Source organism: Schistocerca cancellata, chromosome 1 (assembly GCF_023864275.1).
Source record: "Schistocerca cancellata isolate TAMUIC-IGC-003103 chromosome 1, iqSchCanc2.1, whole genome shotgun sequence".
NCBI lineage: Eukaryota > Metazoa > Arthropoda > Insecta > Orthoptera > Acrididae > Schistocerca > Schistocerca cancellata.
In genome coordinates this window covers 921,637,406-921,659,345 of record NC_064626.1, presented here as the reverse complement: position 1 = coordinate 921,659,345, position 21,940 = coordinate 921,637,406, and the positions used below count along the sequence as shown (strand labels likewise).

The window sequence follows — 21,940 nt, the reverse complement described above, 5'->3', positions numbered from 1 at the left end:
CTATACAATCACCGTTCAGACTTAGAAATGTTTCGTAGCGTGGGTATCAATTTTCCATTACCCTCGTCATAGAAGGCAGCCGCCTGTGATTTTCGCCAGTTCCTTAAATTGATTTGCTGCTAGTTGCGTGTGCAGAACGGTGTCCTCATAGGAAGCGGTTCACGTAAACGAAGACATGAAAATCGGAGGGAGCAAAGTCGGACTATCTGGTGGGTGATCAAATACTCCTGATCAAAAACGTTGCAGAAGCGTCTTCGCTGCACCTCCAGTATGCGGCCGACGTCATGAAGAAGGAAACGCATGACTGTTAGGTTTATGGGCTGCATGAAATCAGGAGAAACCCCTCAGCAGGACTTCACTCTTGGCGGATGACAGTATTTCCTAGACATCTTTGCGTGTGCACTTTGCGCTCAGAACTGAAAAGTTGGATGAGATGATGATTGGTTTGTGGGGCGCCCAACTGCACTGTCATCAGAGCCCGTACGAAGTCAAAATTTTTACGCAGTCCAATTTCTTTTCACAGTCCAGTCAAGCCACTGTCATTAATGATGATGATGTGATGATGATGATGATGATGATGATGATGAAATAATGAGGACAACACAAACACCCAGTCCCCGGGCAGAGAAACTCCCCAATCCGTAAAATTGGATGTGTCGTGATAGACAGGCATGCTGGAGACACTCCGTAACACACCAGTGCAAAGCTTTGCCAGTTTTTCACTGTTTTTTTTTTCGCGAACAATCGAAGGTTGAAAAAAAAATAGGCCTCGTACAAATTATTTATGTTATGAAACACGACAATCTCTTAATAATCGTGAGAAACTGGCAAATGAATATTCAGATTAACACGAAGTAGATAACGTATTCTATAGTCAATTAATTGAGATGGAGGTTTGCACATCACATAAAGGGTTCATGATGCTCCTTAAACGCCACACAGTGAGAATGAAGGAAATACGGCTAGAGCATAACGTATTATCGACACCACCGTTACTAGGGATGGAGCAATAGCTTGTATTGTTCAAGTATCGGCTGTGGACATATTGAAGAAATTATCCAATCATTTGTCTGAAGCGATTCGGTCAGTCCTCGGAAAACTCCAGACCGAATGACAAGACGGAGGATTAGACTTGGCTTTTCTCGAGTACGAGTCTAGAGCAAGAACCACAGTCCCAAGACGGGCATAAAGTTGAGCAATGGCATCGTTTCCATTAGGCTGTAATTTTGAAACAGTACTATGTTAAGCACTATTAACTAGCATGATGCTTTGCTCATTCTCCTATGCAAAATAGATGTCGATACATCATATTTCCTTTCCGGGCACAAAAAAAATTGTTCAAATGGCTCTGAGCACTATGGGACTCAACTGCTGAGGTCATTAGTCCCCTAGAACTTAGAACTAGTTAAACCTAAAGACATCACAAACATCCATGCCCGAGGCAGGATTCGAACCTGCGACCGTAGCGGTCTTGCGGTTCCAGACTGCAGCGCCTTTAACCGCACGGCCACTTCGGTCGGCTTTCCGGGCACACTTACGCACGTGCGATGTATGTATATGCATGTGTGGATTCCTATTCCTAACTCAGGTACATTGACGATCGTGCTGTACATAACTCTGCATGAGTAATGAATTTTGTTTTATACAAATGGTTCAAATGGCTCTGAGCACTATGGGACTTAACATCTGAGGTCATCAGTCCCCTAGAACTTAGAGCTACTTAAACCTAACTAACCTAAGGACATCACACACATCCATGCTCGAGGCAGGATTCGAACCTGCGACCGTAGCGGTCGTGCGGTTCCAAACTGAAGCGCCTAGAACCGCACGGTCACATCAGCCGGCCTGTTTTATACAACTTACAGGAATCGTCTGTATACATCTATTACGCAGTTGAAAATGAGCGTAGCTCTAAAATAGCTAGCAGTGCTTATAAAGTAAAAGGTAAAGTCTGTGGGGCTCAGCCCGTGAATGGGCTTTTGGTCTGACTACTGAATACTGAAGGTAGAGTGCAGCCCTTCGCTCGCCGCCACGCTATGTGCGGGAGGGCTGCGAGGCCATCGCCTTTTACCCCTCTAGAAAGATTTCTGGTACTCTGTTCGATAGCAGGCTAAGTGGACCTGAGACGGCTCTGGAGAGAATGGAACAAGAAAGAATCCCCGGGATCTCCAGGGCCGGAGTCTAGCACTACCTGATAGACCACCACAGCCACCTTAATAAAATACTATTTTAAAACAATACCCTGGTGGAATCCATGTCAAACTTCGTATTTATCGTAGCTGCGGTGTCCACTCAGAAGAAGTCAATCGGCGTTTGTAGTTATTTACTATTCAGACGTTTTTCTCTGGAGGATCTATTTATAGTTAAAAACAGTAGCAAAAAATTCATTTCGTTTGTGGCAGTAATACGAAATTTACCGTATCTCATTGTATATACATAGTGCTGATCGGCATGACTGGCACAGTACTAGGTTTGAAGCTGGAGTCACGAAACTAGAAAATCATTCGACTGTTTGGGAAAGCGCTGACTTTTCAGAAATTTTGTTGTTAGGTACACATCTCAAATACTATCTCTGTCTGCGTTTGCTCGATACGTAGAGGTTAAACAAATTTTCCATTTGAAAAGTCTTGTACAGGCTGTTCAATTTCACTTCGGACAGCAGTAACCGTTCTAAAGTAAACGTTAATATCTTCTGTAAACTCGCAGCTGTGATAAACAAGTTCTTGTGAGTTTTTAAGGATCAAAGTTACCGTAATTTAATAAAAGCACACGATTCTGAGACTCGTAGTTGAAAAATTACTGAAAATAAAATTTTCAAAATTCAAAATGAAGGTAAGATTGTATAGTTGAAGAATGTGTAGTTTGAGGTGGTATTTGTGCGGCATTTTTAGAACTAAAATTTAATGCAATTTTCGTCCTGTTTCATATTTTTTCCGCGAAACACGATTTTAAATGAAATGAAAATCATACCATTTGTTCAGCATGTAATTAAAAACAATTTTAGTACATTTTTTATGGTATCTTCAATGGAGAGTTGCAGGAAAAATAAGTAGTAAATAGAAACAGCGGCAACAGCCATGAATCATGACAAGGTCGCTTTCGATCATCTGCTGATAATGTTTCACGGTAGTCCATTGCAACCTAAACGCATGTGAACTTAAACAATTATTATCTAATTATTGTTGTCACATTTCAGACAAGGGGCTCCATAAAACTTAAAGCTGTAATCAATATGTAATAAACTGAGGTTCAAGCCTATGTATAATGGATCTTAATGAGAACTGTTTATGCTTCATACATGGTTAAAAGATTTTTAAAAATTATATTAACTATTGTTATGCTGTTGTTATATACCTTCATCAACAACAGACATACAGGTTCAAAATGAGTCGTAGTTCGTTGAAATTCGATTTAAGGTTCTTGAGTTAGTCGGCAGACAATTTGGATAACGGTAACTTCACCGAATTTTATCTTGAAAACTTGTAAGCAGTTATGAGAAATTTTGTCAAAGTTGCTTTATTTTACATAACACATGTGAAAATTATTAATGATTTAAAAACATACGAGGTCACTTTCCTCGTATTTCCACGACTTGAAATGGAATAGCCCGTACATGAAGTTCTCTACGGACTGAACCCAAGTGGTTACTTTTGTTCTGTTGGTCTTCCGATAGCTAATTCGTAATTACGAAAAGGCAAAAAATATCGGCAATCTTTGATTGTGTACACAGTCTATATGCAGGTTGGTTTAAACCTCGCAGTGTTTTACAAACTCAGTCTCTACTGAAGATGGCGTGTTTTCTTTCTTTCTTTTTTTTTCCCGACCTACGAAACCACTTACTCAGTCAGATGTACAGTGCTATGTAGTTTAATCTTTAACTATGTAATTTGGCACTTTTCACATACACAATGAACAACAGGGTTGAAAGATGCTTTTAAGTACATAAATAATTTTAGGACCAACCGTGAATCAACTACTTACCCGTCCCCCTTACAAAAAATGGTTCAAATGGCTCTGAGCTCTATGGGACTTAGCTGCTGAGGTCATCAGTCCTCTAGAACTTAGAACTATTTAAAGCTAACTAACCTAAGGACATCACACACATCCATGCCCGAGGCAGGTTTCGAACCTGCGACCGTAGCGGTCGTGCGGTTCCAGACTGAAGAGCCTAGAACCGCACGGCCACACCGGCCGGCTCCCCCTTACACCGCGAGCCTTTGGACGCACCAAAACACATACAAACACAAACATTGAAGCGTACTCATCACTATGACTGACTACTGTGATGGTTTTTCTACTGTCACAGTTACTGTATTTCTGGTAGACCTTTTGCAATTTAAAAACTGCTATTTATGTATGTGCGGTGTTCTATTTTAGAAGAGCGTCCAGCCAACTATAAACCGAATCAGGTAACAAAGATTAGAAAGGTTTACATAGTGACAGAAAATTATTTCAGTTCCCGTCGTCTGCCTGAAGAGTAAAAAAATAATAAAAGAAGTGAATGCCTATTAACACGTGCCGTGCGGATTCATAAGTGAAAGTTTGTAACTACCTATGCTATTTAAGCATCAGTTAATTGCTTTACACAGGGATACATTCTTCTAACATGCCTTGTTACTTGCAGCTGCTGAAAGAGAGAAGCAGGGAAGCATCGAAAGACAGGTCTGAAAGTGGCCTTTGTGCCGGCATATCAACATGGCTAGGTCTGTCATCTCCCGGAGAAACCGTGAGTAATGCTAATTGCTATTCTCAGCTGTTTTGAATTTTTAACATCTCTAAACTGGACATGTTTATCTATCTCTGTCCAAATGTTTGTTTTACTGCAGTTACACGGCTAGCGATGTAAATAACAATCTGATATGCATTTAAATGACCGCGGCATCAGTTCCGTGAATGTTAATTGTCTGTGTCTCGAAGCTGTATTTTATTCATGCATTAAATTTTATGTATTCTACTACACGGTATGTAGAGGCGTTTTGAATACATAAGTGTCCGCAATGACGGGTGTTTGAATACATTTAGTGTCTCCTAACAGCAGCTGTCCTAAGGCACATATATTATCGTAAAACTCGGTAATAAACGCTTAAAAGAGCTATATCCGTGCGTAAATCAGACGATGTCGTCGTATTTAAAATTTACTTGTGGAAGTAAAATCCTTAAAATTTTAACCATTGCCTGAGAGCAATTTCCGATTGATGTTTTTTTTCTTTTTTTTTTCTTTCTGCGTGAGCTACAGAATGACTTGACTCTTTCCAATCACAGGTTTCTTTTAGTAACAAAAACAATAAGATACTGTCCGGATAAATTGAAGAAAGACTTACTTCAAGTATCACTTGAAAGACATTTTGCAACAAACATATACTGTTGGATTTAGCCGATAAGCCCATGCACACAATCGTGCACACTTCCAGGATAAGTTTCAAAAGGAGTCGTAGAAGTAACGGAAAATAACATACAAAATTTAAAGAAGTTGAAACAAGCATCTCTGAAGCCAAAATTACAGTCAATTAATATTTTCGTTTCTAATCACATACATAAACGAAAGTTGTCAGGCGATGAAGGGTGGTAACACTCTCGCCCCATATTTGTTTTCCTCTTAATTTCATTTCTATCATTCATTACGAATCGTGTCTCAACTTTCCTTCGCGACGGCACAGACAAGATGTCATTCTCAGTATTTTTGAGAACCACCACAACAGTGCAAAATCTTTTACATTTAAAAAGATTCAGAAATATTTGACATAAAACTCACTTACAGAAGGTTTTTTATTTCACTGAACGTTTTCACATCCGTTCAAACGTGCGAATAACACAGTTTTATGGTTTCCCAAGTATGAAATTCATCCCCCTTTTTATCTTTTGATATAACGTAATGGAAAGCATCCAGATCTCCCAGCCAGCTTTCAAATAATCCCTCCCAATGACAGTACCGAGGACTGAACTAAAGTCCTCGGCGTGCAAGTCAGACACGCTGAGCGTTCAGCTACGGAGGCACAGGATTTTAAGCTCTGTGTCGCTGCTCGTAACCAAACATATAACATTGCCAATGTGCTGTCATTTTCAACTGAACACTCCTTGGTTCCCTAACTGTAGGTGCCAAATAAGAAACGAAGTGGATAAATTGTATCTTCGAAAATATTGCGTTTAGACTAAACATGTACTAAGTTATCAACCCGCTTCCGATCTCTATATGGCTAATGTCGAAACATTTTCTCTAAGAATGGAGTCCATTGTATGTTTATTTTCAATGCAATAGAGAGAGACAGACCTTGATGGAGAGCGTATATTGGACTTCTGATTCCTCTTCAGGTTTACTGTTAGCTCGTCGTACGCTCGCTTAGGCAAATGCCTGGATACATCCTCTTTCGGCTTAAAAAGCCAATATGCGAACAGTAAAGATGTATTGGACAGGGCTCATTTGGTGCCTAGATGAATGACATACTTGAATTGTCTTCTAACTGTCTATGGAAACACATCTTTTCTTTCAATCGTTACGTTCCGCTCACACCGAGCGAGGTGGCGCAGTGGTAGCACACTGGACTCGCATTCGGGAGGACGACGGTTCAATCCCGCGTCCGGCCGTCCTGATTTAGGTTTTCCGTGATTTCCCTAAATCGCTGCAGGCAAATGCTAGGATGGTTCCTTTGAAAGGGCACGGCCGACTTCCTTCCCCATCCTTCCCTTATCCGATGAGACCGATGACCTCGCTGTTTGGTCTCTTCCCCCAAACAAACAACCCAACGTTCCGCTCACCGTTGTAGAGCAACGCGAGGACTACTTCCACACGTATCCCATGTAGAGCTCTGGGTCATCCGCTGTTACTTGAAAATTTTTATATAGTCCACGTCTCTTTCTCTGCCCCGACCTTCATAACAAGTTTTTCATGCATTCCTTATACAAGGTGCTCCAAGTGGCTTAATGCAGCAGAGAATAGTCTATCTCTGATAGTCTAACCTGCAGCCATGTCTATATTCGCATAGCAATCAAGCTTCCAAGGATTCAACGCCCCTTCTCTTAAAGTCGGAAGCAAAGTAATTGTGATGATAAAGGCTTACCGTCCCACCCCATCAATGACAGAGTTTTCCCTCTTTGCATGAATCGTCATCCCGTTTTCGCAGTGGCTGTGAAAAGAATTAGTTTTGATAAGACAGAGGATTGGGCAATGTTTTCTGCCCACATGTCCTTCTTCCGGCAGGTGGCTCCACCAGTGTGCTGTGCACCACATTTTACTTGACTGCGTTTCATATTCTAAGAAGATGGCAACAGTTTTTAACGATTTATCCTCTGTTACAAATAACAATGACACGAGTGTGGAAAAAGTTGTAAGGTTTCTCATATTGTCCGAACTGCTGCCAACATTATTAGATAGGTAAGTTTAATTTATCTCCATATGGTTAGATCATACTTTTTACTCAGTGCTTAAGTCAGCCACGATTATATGAATCGTAGTTGTACAATTTTAACTGAGTATCAGTTTCTCTTTAAATATATATTTTTTAACTGAGACTCGTGTTGTTATTTAAGCACTGAGATCTGTTAAACAGCACTTACTTGTTCTCACAGTGGCTGTCTCTTTCCCAGTTTCTATTAGCGGTCGGCCAACCACATGTAGCACAGAGTTATTTTAGTTCTTTTTTCAGATATTTCTCTTTTTTTTTCAATATTTTATGTCATAAGTACGTCAAACATGGGGAGACACTCAAACGGGAAGATTTGAGGACTGGCTGGCTGCCGTGATGGGGAATTATGGGAATGGGGGACTTGACCTTGAGCATGCAGACACGTGGAATTGTTAATAACCAATGAGCGTTGGTCAAATACGCAGCTTGCGTTTGCTGCACAGGCGAATTGCAAAAACTTATATAGTTTTGTTGGAGCTCAACGAACTTTCCGTCGATAGCTTATTTTATATCCACGGACTTCCAACGCTACCATCCCACAGGGGAGAAACTGGTAGCACTATAGAGAAAACATTTGGTAGAGTAAAAAAAGTCAGACCCAAGAGAATACTGATCGTGTGCGTGAGGCTTTACGATGAACTCCGTGAAAATCGCCTAGACGGCACAGCGCAGAACTCAGTCTCTTCCAGCAGAATGGTACAGCCAGCGATACACCTGCAGTGTCAATGGATTCGGTTGTACTCGTATTTACTGGTCGTCTCATCAGTAGAAATGGCGACTTCCGTGGCATCTTCAGCCACTGGACTTACTGACACCAGACTTTTTTTTTCTTCTTCTTCTTCAGTGGTACCTCAAGTCATACTTTCCAGGAAAACTACACAAGAACCAAAGATTATTCGAAGGAGCGAATTCACAAAGAAATAAATAACATGCCGTTGGAGATAGATGCCACGTACCGCCGTGGGCGGATTCACCCCCCTCCCCCCCCCCCCCCCCCCGATTCTGAATGCGAAACCAACGACGCCAGCTGAGTGTTCACCTATTCAAGATATGATAACTTCCAAGATAAAATTTCCACTCACGTACACATGAATCGTGCCAAAAAAAATTAAATTTTGTTTAAATTTCCAGTTTTGCGAAATTTTTTAATCTTCCCGTTTGACTGCCTCATCCCGTAATTTTATTTAAGCGTAAGGAAAGGATAGTAAGTAAGTCGTGTGGCTAGGGCCTCCCGTCGGGTAGACCGTTCGCCGGGTGCAAGTCTTTCGATTTGACGCCACTTCGGCGACTTGCGCGTCGAGAGGGATGAAATGGTGATGATTAGGACAACACAACGCGTACTCCCTGAGCGGAGAAAATCTCCGACCCAGCCGGGAATCGAACCCGCGCTGACCACTCAGTTACCGGGGACTGCCAAAGGAAAGGATATTAATGTTCATTTAGATATGAACAGCCCCATGTTTGATTTTTATTATCCATAACAATATACTGATAAGCAACCACGGCATGTATTGTCATAGCTAGACTGTCTTTCAAGCCGCTGATGTGTGACTGTGGACGTCCCAGTAAGATTGCTTATGAGTAAAAACTTCACTTACACTAAACGCTTCGTTTAGAGTCTTCGAGGAACACGATAATCATGCCGTTGACCGCCCTGTAATCAACGCCAGTGCCTTCATTGTCACGTGTTCCTGCTTGATCCTGTAAAACACCTTCCCCGGTGCGATGTGTAACTTAACGATGCCTTCACTTAATGGTCATGTAAGTATAGTGATGATACGAGGAGCGTTCAATAAGTAATGCAATACATTCTTTGTGAAAACAAGTTGGTTTTAGGTAGGATTCCAACACACGATATTATTCCTCATACTTTTGGCTACAAACCCAATTTTTGAACACAGTCTCCGTTCAACGTGACGGCCTTGGAAGGCCTGTATGCACGCATGGTACCATTCTAATAGTCGACGTCGGAGGTAACGTCTTTCTGCATCAAAAACCTCCCCATCATCCTCGTACTGCTGCCCGCCTAGCGCTTCCTTCGTTGAGGCAAACAGATGAAAGACGGAAGATGAAACATGGTCATTTGTTGCTCTTTATGGCCTTTTGTTAGGCGGCGAGGAACTGAGCAGGCACACGCTGGTAGACGAGTGTGCCAACAGAGACGCCCAGCTGAGCAGCGAGATGTTTTATTGTGATCTGTCGATCACCTCGAATGCGAGTGTCCGCACCGTTCCATCATTTTAGGGGTCAAAGTTGTGAGCGGCCGACCAGCACGTGGGAGATAGGACAGGTTTGCTCGATCTTGTTACAATGATGGCAGACTCCTCGCCCAGCGACTCACCGTGCCTTCGTTCACTGCCAGGTCTCCGTAATCTGCAATCGTCTGTGAATTATCTGCGATGCTCAGTGACAGTTCTCTGCCTTGGACGCACCTGCGTTACAGACGCCACTTTGAAGACTACGTACAGCACCGCCCCCGGAACTTCATGAAACTAAAGGCGCTGAAGTGGGAATATTCCACTGTGTCCCACAACATATTTTGCATTTTTTCAAGCGGAACTGGTCAAGAAAAAAAATTTGTTGCATTACTTATTGAACGTCGCTCATAAACTTGGGCATTTCGTAAAAGCTACAGTGCCTAATTTGTAATGGCTACAGTTACAAGAGTGCCTTTATCATGGATGCCATCATAAGGCACATCGTGTCCACGAAAAGGTAAATCTTTATAGGCCTTGTCCTGGTGTAGACAGCACTTTCTGCTGACGACGGGGCTAGCGCCAAAAGAAGGCAAAGAGAAGAGACGATGTACGGATATCACATGAAGTGAAGCCACTTACGCGCTACATCGAATCACAAATGAAATGCGTGGTCACCTGTTAGGAATTAGCACATTAGTGTAGGACTGACGGAAGCGGCGAGAGGTTAGACTTACCCTCTGTTCTCGCTGTTGGCGGGCGCGCGCATGCCGCGGAGAGCAGCCGCCGGAGGCGCCGGGCGTCGATGCCTTGTCCTTGCGGTGGGCCGTCTTCAGGCCGCGAAGGAACCGCGAAAAGCTCGTCTTCTTCTTGCCGCTCTGCTGCTGCTGGTTCGCATCTGAAACACAACGGCCTGTGTGAGAAGACAGAAAAAGTAGAGGCGGGCGAGATAGGCCAACGCAAAGGACGTAGGCGAAGTGAAAATGGCTTAAATGACTCTGAGGAAGCCGAACGGTTCTAAGCGCTTCAGTCTGGAACCGCGAGACCGCTACGGTCGCAGGTTCGAATCCTGCCTCGGGCATGGATGTGTGTGATGTCCTTAGGTTAGTTAGGTTTAAATAGTTCTGAGTTCTAGAGGACTGACGACCTCAGATGTTAAGTCCCATTGTGCTTAGAGCATTTTGAACCATTTTTGATGGCGTAGACGGACATGACCACCCACTTGATGTTACCAAAAATGTAATTCATCGGACCAGACGACACGTTTTCGTTCATCCAAGGTCCAATTTCCGCGATCTTGTGCCCACTGCAGTCACAACTGACGTTGTTGTTAAGTCAACGTAGGAAAATGCAAGAGCCGTATGCTGCAGAGCACCATGTTCAATTGTGTGGGCTGAAAGGTATTCTGAGAATCGTATATTTATACCAGCACTACTCTGTCGTCACATATGCCACAGGTAGCCGTCTGTCTTGCTTTACAAAGTGAGCAGGCCTCCTACTTCCACATTCTGTGATGAGCCGTGGACACCCAACATCTTATTGTCTATTTGCCGCTTCACCATTTTTCAACCACTATCCGTTGTTGCTCATGACAGTAGCACGCAAATAGCTGACCAGCTTCTCCATTTCCAAGAGGCTTGTTTCCAGGCCATGGGCCATACCAGTCGGCCACTTGTGTCAGTGGATATCCTGTTTTAAGGTCTGTATCATCGCCGGAATGATTCCCCAGTCGTCAAGCTATGCATATTCAGGGCGATTCAGCTGCCCCTGTCTATAAGTTTTATGCAGCCTGCAATGTCTTCAAAAATCACGTGCAAGATTTTCATGATCTCTCGCTTGTTATGCACAAACTATTAGTTCTATAGAAAATATGAAGAGGACCTTTTTGTAGGAAATTTAGTGTTTGATACAATTCCCCACAGTCGTTTAATGAACAAAGTAAGAGCATATGGACTATCAGACCAATTGTGTGATTAGATTGAAGAGTTCCTAGATAACAGATCGCAGCATGTCATTCTCAATGGAAAGAAGTCTTCCGAAGTAAGAGTGATTTCAGGCGTGCCGCAGGGGAGTGTTGTAGGACCGCTGCTATTCACAATATACATAAATGACCTTGAGGATAACATCGGAAGGTCACTGAGGCTTTTTGCGGATGACGCTGTGGTATATCGAGAGGTTGTAACAATGGAAAATTGTACTGAAACGCAGGAGGATCTGCAGCGAATTGACGCATGGTGCAGGGATGATTTAAAATGGAATGATCATATAAAGTTGATCGTCGCTAAAGCAGATGCCAGACTGAGATTCATTGGAAGAATCCTAAGGAAATGCAATCCGAAAACAAAGAAAGTAGGTTACAGTACACTTGTTCGCCCACTGCTTGAATATTGCTCACCAGTGTGGGATCCGTACCAGATAGGGTTGATAGAAGAGATAGAGAAGATCCAACGGAGAGCAGCGCGCTTCGTTACAGGATTATTTAGTAATAGCGAAAGCGTTACGGACATGAAAGATAAACTCCAGTGGAAGACTCTGCAGGAGAGACGCTCAGTAGCTCGGTAAGAGCTTTTGTTGAAGTTTCGAGAACATACCTTCACCGAGGAGTCAAGCAGTGTATTGCTCCCTCCTACGTATATCTCGCGAAGAGACGATGAGGACAAAATCAGAGACATTAGAGCCCATACAGAGGCATATCGACAATCTTTCTTTCCACGAACAATACGAGACTGGAATAGAAGGGAGATCCGATAGAGGTACTCAAAGTACCCTCAGCCACACACCGTCAGGTGGCTTGTGGAGTATGTATGTAGATGTAGATGTATTGGTATAAGTTTTCGCTACAGGCTATAGTTTTCGAATTATTCCATAAAAACGTACAAAGGTGACCTTCAAACGTGTTTTTCTTGAATAATTCGTAAATCATGGTATCCAGCGAAAACATATCCCAGTGCAAATTAAACGACATTAAATTTTCTACAAAAAGGTCCTGTTCATTTTTTTCTGTGGGACTAACAGTCTGCGCGCAGTGAGCGAGACAACAGGAAAATCTTGCACGTGGTGTTTTAAGGTGTTGCAGGCTGCATAAAACTGAGCAGTAGGGGCAGGTGAAGCACCCAGCATAATTTTCTCACTGCGTGATGGGCCCGCAACGTCACCAAGCGCTGTCTGGTAATGGGTGGAGGTCGTAGTGTTTTCTGACATCAGTGTATCATTCTTACTATACTAGAGCAATTTATAAAAAATTATAACCAAGGCTTAGGTTTCACTGATTACAATTTTTATAAGTATCAATATGGTCGGAAACCTCATTCGACTTTTTGTCGTATTTAAAATATTAGAGAAATGTTACACAAGAGGGTTGTAGGCTCACAGTTATTGTGTTAGTTATTGTACACTACTAGCCATTAAAATTGCTACACCAAGAAGAAATGCAGATGATAAACGGGTATTCATTGGACATATATATTATACTAGAACTGACATGTGATTACATTTTCACGCAATTTTGGTGCATAGATCCTGAGAAATCAGCACCCAGAACAACCACCTCTGGTCGTAATAACGGCCTTGATACGCCTGGGCATTGAGTCAAACACAGCTTGGATGGCGTGTACAGGTACAGCTGCCCATGCAGCTTCAACACGATACCACAGTTCATCAAGAGTAGTGACTGGAGTATTGTGACGAGCCAGATGCTCGGCCACCATTGAACAGACGTTTTCAATTGGTGAGATATCTGGAGAATGTGCTGGCCAGGGCAGCAGTCGAACATTTTCTGTATACAGAAAGGCCCGTACAGGAACTGCAACATGCGGTCGTACATTATCGTGCTGAAATGTAGGGTTTCAAAATGGTTCAAATGGCTCTGAGCACTATGCGACTTAACTTCTGAGGTCATCAGTCACCTAGAACTTAGAACTAATTAAACCTAACCAACCCAAGGACGTCACACACAACCATGCCCGAGGCAGGATTCGAACCTGCGACCGTAGCGGTTGCTCGGTTCCAGACTGCAGCGCCTAGAACCGCACGGCCACTCCGGCCGGCAATGTAGGGTTTCGCAGGGATCGAATGAACGGTAGAGCCACGGGTCGTATCACATCTGAAATGTAACGGCCACTGTTCAAAGTGCCGTCCATGCGAAGAAGAGGTAACCGAGACGTGTAACCAATGGCACCCCATACCATCACACCGGGTGATACGCCAGTATGGCGATGACGAATACACGCTTCCAATGTGCGTTCACCGCGATGTCGCCAAACACGGGTGCGACCATCACGATGCTGTAAACAGAACCTGGATTCATCCGGAAAAATGACGTTCTGCCATTCGTGTACCCAGGTTCGTCGTTGAGTACACCATCGCAGGTGCTCCTGTCTGTGATGCAGCGTCAAGGGTAACCGCAGCCATGGTCTTCGAGCTGATAGTCCATGCTGCTGCAAACATCGTCGAACTGTTCGTGCAGATGGTTGTTGTCTTGCAAACGTCCCCCGACTGTTGACTCAGGGATCGAGAGGTGGCTGCACGATCCGTTACAGCAATGCGGATAAGATGCCTGTCATCTCGACTGTTAGTGATACGAGGCCGTTGGAATCCAGCACTACGTTCCGTATCACCCTCCTGAACCCACCGATTCCATATTCTATTAACAGTCATTGGATCTCGACCAACGCGAGCAGCAATGTCGCGATACGATAAACCGCAATCGCGATAGGCTACAATCCGACCTTTAACAAAGTCCGTAACGTGATGGTACGCATTTCTCCTCCTTACACGAGGCATCACAACAACGTTTCACCAGGCAACGCCGGTCAACTGCTGTTTGTATATGAGAAATCGGTTGGAAACTTTCCTCATGTCAGCACGTTGTAGGTGTCGCCACCGGCGCCAACCTTGTGTGAATGCTCTGAAAAGCTAATCATTTGCATATCATAGGATCTTCTTCCTGTTGGTTAAATTTCGCTTATCTAGTACGTCATCTTCGTGGTGTAGAAATATTAATGGCCAGTAGTGTATATAGGTTCGGTGCACTTGAAATAATAGGATGTCGTCAGGCAGTACTGGTTTCGTTGCCGTTAGTAAATGTGAAATGTAGAGGAGTTGTTACTGCTGAGGAAGGGATTTTTCGCTATCCAGACTCATTTGCTAACGACGTCGCGAAGTGAGGAAAAAGAACACAGAGAAGATCATGCAGCAGTCCGGTCCAGGGCGGAGGTGTGACACAGCCCCGCCCTCGCAGGACTCTGCGGTGACGTCAGCGGCGCGCGGGCGAGCGATATTCTGGTCCGGCGAGGGTCGCCGTGGCCGGGGAGACGGCTGGTCGTTAGTTACTTTCACCCTCCCGCGCTCAGCGAGGGCAGAAAGCTGTTTAAAGGTAAATTATTGCGTCGCCGTAAGAAAGGCCGCGGCGCGTGGAGTATGTATGCAAATGCCGGCCCGCGGGGCGTGCTGTCCGCGCCGCCGATGACGTAGAAAACAAATATATGCATGGGGAGGGATCGCGGGGCGGACGCTCGCAGTATTAGTGGCGGCTAATTTATTTGCCCTCGTCACGGCTTATAATCGAGTTGCTCTTTTTTTTTTTTTTTTTTTTTTTTGACGCGCCGCACAGCTCACAAGTGACGGCGGTGCAACTCCCACGCACTTCCCCGGGGATTGTAGCAGGGAGACAAGTTTAGAACAGCCAGCGAGGCGCAAGCGTCCAAAAAGTGCGTGTCGGTGACGAAGCTCACAAGATGAGAACGCTTCTCTGCTACACTCGCTCGCAAAATAAAACGGGGAGTTTTAGTTAGATGCAACGGGATGCAGAAACTTGTCAGGCGATGTCTATGAAAGTTAGTTCCATCAGGCTACACATCGATGCAGTCAACTGCATGAATCCTGATCACTGACCTTCACTGTTAGCTCGTGTCGAGCACATCTGGTGAGCCTTCACCCACGGACACATAGCCATGCTCAATGAACAGACACAGGTAAACATTATGTTTGCAATATGAATCTGAACACGTGGCGTAAATCAGCACTGAGGACAAACAACGCCTTTTCGGGTACAGCTAGGAGTTAATGCAATACTGCTCGTCATGAAGATCCATTTGTCCCTAATCCAATCAGTGACAGTAGTGGCTCTGAGCACTATGGGACTCAACATCTGAGGTCATCAGTCCCCTAGACTTAGAACTACTTAAACCTAAGGACATCACACACATCCATGCCCGAGACTGGATTCGAACCTGCGACCGTAGCAGCAGCGCGGTTCCGGACTGGAGCGTCGAGGACCGCTCGGCCACCGCGGCCGGCAGTGACAGTAGTGGAAGTGGTATCGGATACAGATTAATCATTTCGGCAATGATGTCTTCTATGCAAAATCTGAAGGTTACATAGCTCCATGTACTGGTGTTCGAGGTACCCAGTCTCAATAATATGTGATCGGCAGTAATTAAAATTTACATTTCGCGGCAGACAAAAATTGTTTGGAACATACCTCAAGCATACAACGGTTCTGGTAGCCAGACATTCAGTACCGATTACTAAAGTTTCTCGCAGGTAATAATAGCGGCTCCAACTACATATTGCTGTCTGTCATGTAGTTATCCGACCTATTAGGTTGTCACGGAAACTGGCACGAAAAGTCGTTTCTGTTGAGCAGCGAACATATTAAGCAGGACAGAAACGGTCGCCCCGCAGATGGAAATAAAGTTCATAAATTGGTAATAAGTCCACACTGATGCTTAGAAATTTCCATGGGAAGATGCGCTCATTTTCACATTTTGTATTTTAATAAAAAGTGATCCAGAGAGCATATATTTTTATTTCTATTTCTGGCTTTTACATTTTATATTTTAACATATTTTGTAATGTAAATAGTATAGTAAAGCAACATAGTTTTAACTAAATTCTTTATGTCGGATGTGTACGCACCACTGCGAACCTTTATAACACGATAATATTTCATTAGATTTATAAGGGATAGATACGAGCAAATATTCTAACACTGGGGATTGTTCGCTATCGAAACACTGGATTTGAACTGAGTGATTCATTGCAGCCATTATTATATTTTATCACAGTATGCTTTAAATGAGTTTAGATAGTACTTATCAATAATAATTAGGGAAATAATACCATGGTGGTTTTAATGCTTCAGATGTTCTTCATAGTCTCCCCTAGTCCTCCTCTTGAGTACAGTGTACATAACGTTCATTCTGTGTAAAACTATCAGAAAAGCCCTTGTTTGTGATGATGTTCAACTCGAACCTTCGGACTTGGCAAAGCATCAACAGCCCGTTAGATACTTTCTCGTTTTGTGGTAAGTTCGTATTAATAACACTACGTCTTATTACTCATGATGATTTTTTCCAGAAAAGAACTGTCCGCTTCTTGCATTTCAGTTAAGCCGTGGCAGGCGTCCACTAGTCGTCACTTTTGTTCGAAAGTTAAGGTGTTCGGGACAAACTTTTCAAACACTTTTCTCTTCTTCAAAACGTTCTGTGAAATGTCTTGATCACTTCATTATGATATGTTACCCCACTGCGGTTTGTGACACAACAAAGTTGACACACCAATTCTGCACGCATCCTAATGAACACTGCCTATTCAAAACTGACTGGTCAAATGCACATCTGTTGTTCACAGCTGTCAGTCCAAGCTGCCGCAGTAGTTAGACTACTGCGCTGACGTCACTTATATGAAAGGAATAAAATCAGTGTCTGTACTTTTTCGAAGACAACGCAAGCTTATTTGCATCTCCGTGTCACCTTTCTATCGTGCTTAAATACTTGTCGATCAATAGAATGGACTTTTCTTGCCAGTTACACCTGGAGCTACGACCTAAACACAACCTAACAGTGCGAATTACTACATGACAGCATGACAGATGATAATATTTCGTTCGAGCAGTTATATTTTACTGTAATATGATTCAAATTGTTTTTGGCAATTTTATTAAGTAGGCTGTTTAAGTATGTAAATGGACAGGTTGTGACTACAAACTGGATAACGCCCTATATTGTAAAGCAGACATCGCTACACTGGCCCGCCAGCGGGAGAAGTTACACACGGGACGACAGTATAAGCTGACGTGATCTGTGTGTCGACCGTTGGCATTTTATGCATAATAATTTTTGCTAAGCTGAGTGAATATTCTATGCTAGTAACGCGGCGACGTATACACAGACTAATAGCTCCGTCAATTACACGACAGAGGGCAGTGTTTAATACTCTAGCTGTTGCTATTGGCGTTTTAAACATTATAAATGTAATAGTAGATTGGATATTGTAGATTGGATAGGTAAAAAGATGAGGGCTAGTAGAAACCCTTGGGTAACAGAAGAAATATTGAATTTAATTGATGAAAGGAGACAATATAAAAACGCAGTAAATGAAGCAGGCAAAAAGGAATACAAACGTCTCAAAAATGAGATCGACAGGAAGTGCAAAATGGCTAAGCAGGGATGGCTAGAGGACAAATGTAAGGATGTAGAGGCTTATCTCACGAGGGGTAAGATAGATACTGCCTACACGAAAATTAAAGAGACCTTTGGAGAAAGGAGAACCACTTGCATGAATATCAAGAGCTTTGATGGAAACCCAGTTCTAAGCAAAGAAGGGAAATCAGAAAGGTGGAAGGAGTATATAGAGAGTCTATACAAGGGCGACGTACTTGAGGACAATATTATGGAAATGGAAGAGGATGTAGATGAAGATGAAATGGGAGATATGATACTGCGTACAGAGTTTGACAGAGCACTGAAAGACCTGAGTCGAAACAAGGCCCCCGGAGTAGACAACATTCCATTAGAACTACTGACAGCCTTGGGAGAGCCAGTCCTGACAAAACTCTACCATCTGGTGAGCAAGATGTATGAGACAGGCGAAATACCCTCAGACTTCAAGAAGAATATAATAATTCCAATCCCAAAGAAAGCATGTGTTGACAGATGTGAAAATTACCGAACTATCAGTTTAATAAGTCACGGCTGCAAAATACTAACGCGAATTCTTTACAGACGAATGGAAAAACTAGTAGAAGCCGACCTAGGGAAAGATCAGTTTGGATTCCGTAGAAATACTGGAACACGTGAGGCAATACTGACCTTATGACTTATCTTAGAAGAAAGATAAGTAAAGGCAAACCTACATTTCTACCATTTGCAGACTTAGAGAAAGCTTTTGACAATGTTGACTGGAATACTCTCTTTCAAATTCTGAAGGTGGCAGGGGTAAAATACAGGGAGCGAAAGGCTATTTACAATTTGTACAGAAAGCAGATGGCAGTTACTATAACTGCCATCTGTCGAGTCGAGTCGAGGGGTATGATAGGAAAGCAGTGGTTGGGAAGGGAGCGAGACAGGGTTGTAGCCTATCCCCGATGTTCTTTGGTGTGACGTCGTAAGCGAGTGACTGCGTGTGAGATCGCTCTCTATGTTTTTATGTATTTTTAGGTTACAGATACATATTTTAACAGTTTTTGTGATAATATTTGCTATGTAAGTGACTTATTAGTGGTTTCTTCATTCGCCTCTGCTTTTCTTGTGTTGTGACCTGATATTTGTGAGTGTTTCGTATCGAGCAACGTAACGTCTTACCTGTGTTTACATTCCGCGCTGACCAGTTGCAGCTGTAGCGGCGCATCGAAAGCTAAGTACTAATTAATTGTTTGTGTATAGTGGTTTATTTAGGAACTTTAGTAGTCTTCAACCGGTGATTTTTGTGTTTTCTGGTGAAATAATTTCAGAAGAACCTTTTGGGAACTGTTTTCAGCTTCGTTACTGTGTCGTTAGACGTTTGATTCTCTTTCTGTATTAGTCTTTTGTTATATTCACATTTATTGTTTATTAATACTGTTAATAATAGTAGTTACTTCCCTTGTAGAGTAAGTTTGTGATTATTGTAGTCAGGTATTTAACATTTTCTTATTGTAGTAGCGGAACTTAGAAAAAGTAAAATTTTACCATGAGTGAGAAGTGTGGGCTTTGCCGTAGGTTCGTGAGTAGTGGATTGCGGTGTGAGACTTGTTCGAAGGATTTTCACTGGGGGGAATGAAGTGGGCAAGCCAGTGGGCATTCTGGTGAGATCCTCTCCTGGAACTGCAGGTTATGTAGCAAGAGTGAGTTGATAGATGAGCAGAAGCCTAAGATCTGTGCCCTTTAGGTGCAGTTGAAAAACGCACAGGAGGAGCTAGATAGGATGAGGAGGGAGGAGGTTGGGGAATGTGAGCTGGCTGTTGGCAAGAGATCTGTTAGGAGAAGAAGATTTTCGGATAGTTTTACTATTGGTGTTTGCAATAGATATGACTAACTGTCAGAGTCTAGTGGAGAGGAATCTCTAGTAGCTGTAGATGTAGGAAGTATGCAGCAGACCTCAGTAGTTACTGTGCCTAGAACAGTTGCAAAGTCGAAGAGGAAGAAGAAGGTTCTGCTGTTAGGTAGTTCTCATGGCTGAGGTGTAGGCCAGCAGTTGCAGGAAGTGCTGGGGAGTGAGTACCAGGTCACCAGCATTGTGAAGCCTAATGCAGGATTGGCTCAGGTGACTGTTAACATAGGGGGGTTATGTAGGGATATTACTAAAGAGGATCATGTAGTGATTGAGGGTGGGGCTGGTAATAGTATTGATAGGGATGGGGAGTATGAAATAGACGGTGACCTGGAAAAGCCACTCAGATTGGCAACACGAATGTGCATTTCGTGGAACTGTTTCAGTGTCACGATCGGCCTCATCTTAATACAGCCATCAGGCGTAATAACATGAGACTTGAAGGTGCGCTGATGCCAGAAAGCATGGGTCACATTTCAGTGGTGTCGGTGGAGTCTATCAGCAGGACGGGTTTCACTAGACATGGCCTGCACCTCAACAGGTGTGGGAAGGGGAGGTTAGCAAAGCTTATAGGTGACAGCATAGGTGGGGTTGGTGGGATCACTCATGGGAAAATTCCTGCAGTAGTGGGTGTTAGAGCTGCACCTTTTTTAGGTTCAAGTCAGCTGATAGGTATTCCTGCTTAAGGGAAGTCTCTCTAACAAAGGAACCACTTTTGACAAAGCTTAGGTATCCGAGTAATGAGGGAATTAGTTTATTTCATCAAAATATACAAGGTATTAGAGATAAAGTTAGTGAACTGCTTATAGATGTTGAGTCTGAAATTATTGGTACATCTGAACACTTCTTAAATAAGGAGATAATTCACAGGCTTCCTTTACCAGGCTACAGGTTGGCTGGCAGCTTTTCGAGGAGCTCTTTGCGGTGTGGGGGAGTAGCCATGTATGTGAAAAACGGCATCCCATTTGAGTCAATTGATGTTTCAAAGTACTGCACTGAAAAGGTGTTTGAATGTTGTGCAGGTGTGGTTAAATTTAATGGAGCTAAACTTCTAACTGTTGTTATTTATAGATCCCTAGACTCCGATTACACAACATTTTTGCTAAAGCTAGAGGAGGTTCTTGGTTCACTTTATAGGACATACAAAAAGTTAGTTATATGTGGTGACTTCAATATTAATTGTATAAGTGATTGTGCAAGGAAGCGGATGCTGGTAGACCTCCTTAATTCATATAATCTTATGCAAACCGTATTCTTTCCAACGAGAGTACAAGGGAACAGTAGAACAACCATAGACAACATTTTTGTTCATTCCTCATTACTAGAAGGGCATTCTGTTAGCAAAAAGGTGAATGGCCTTTCAGATCATGATGCACAAATTTTAACTCTAAAATATTTTTGTGCTGCAACACGTGTTAAATATAGTCATAAGCTGTTTAGGAAAGCTGATCCAGTTGCTGTAGAGTCCTTTGTAAACCTTATCAAGGAAAAAGAGTGGCAGGATGTTTATAGCGCTGATACAGTAGACGATAAATATAATGCTTTTCCCAAGACTTTTCTCGTGCTCTTTGAAAGTTGCTTTCCGTTGGAACGTTCAAAACAGGGTTCTAGCACAAACAGGCAGCCTGGGTGGCTGACTAGAGGGATAAGAATATCTTGTAGAACAAAGTGGCAATTATATCAAAACGTTAGAAACAGTCAAAATCTAAATGCAGCAGCCCATTACAAACAGTATTGTAAGGTGCTTAAAAATGTTATTAGGAAGGCAAAAAGTATGTGGTATGCAGATAGAATAGCTAAGTCTCAGGATAAAATTAAAACCATATGGTCAGTCGTAAAGGAAGTGGCTGGTCTGCAGAGACAGGTCGAGGATATAGAATCAGTGCTTAGTGGGAATGTCCGTGTTACCGATAAGTAGCATATATGTACAGTAATTAATAATCACTTTCTGAATATAGCGGGTGAACTAAATAGAAACCTAGTCCCAACAGGGAATCATATAGCGCTCTTAGAAAAAAAGTGTTCCGAGACAGT

At 43.0% G+C, this 21,940-nt stretch overlaps 1 protein-coding gene across 1 annotated transcript in view; it reads right to left on the bottom strand.

Annotated features, from left to right (window-relative positions):
- LOC126114536 (SAM and SH3 domain-containing protein 1-like) overlaps nt 1-21,940 on the bottom strand; it is a 443,876-nt gene that overhangs the window by 114,960 nt on the left and 306,976 nt on the right. Inside the window, exon 6 of the mRNA XM_049915025.1 lies at nt 10,333-10,493. Within this exon, the coding sequence (XP_049770982.1) occupies nt 10,333-10,493 (161 nt within the window). The remainder of the gene's footprint in view (nt 1-10,332; nt 10,494-21,940) is intronic.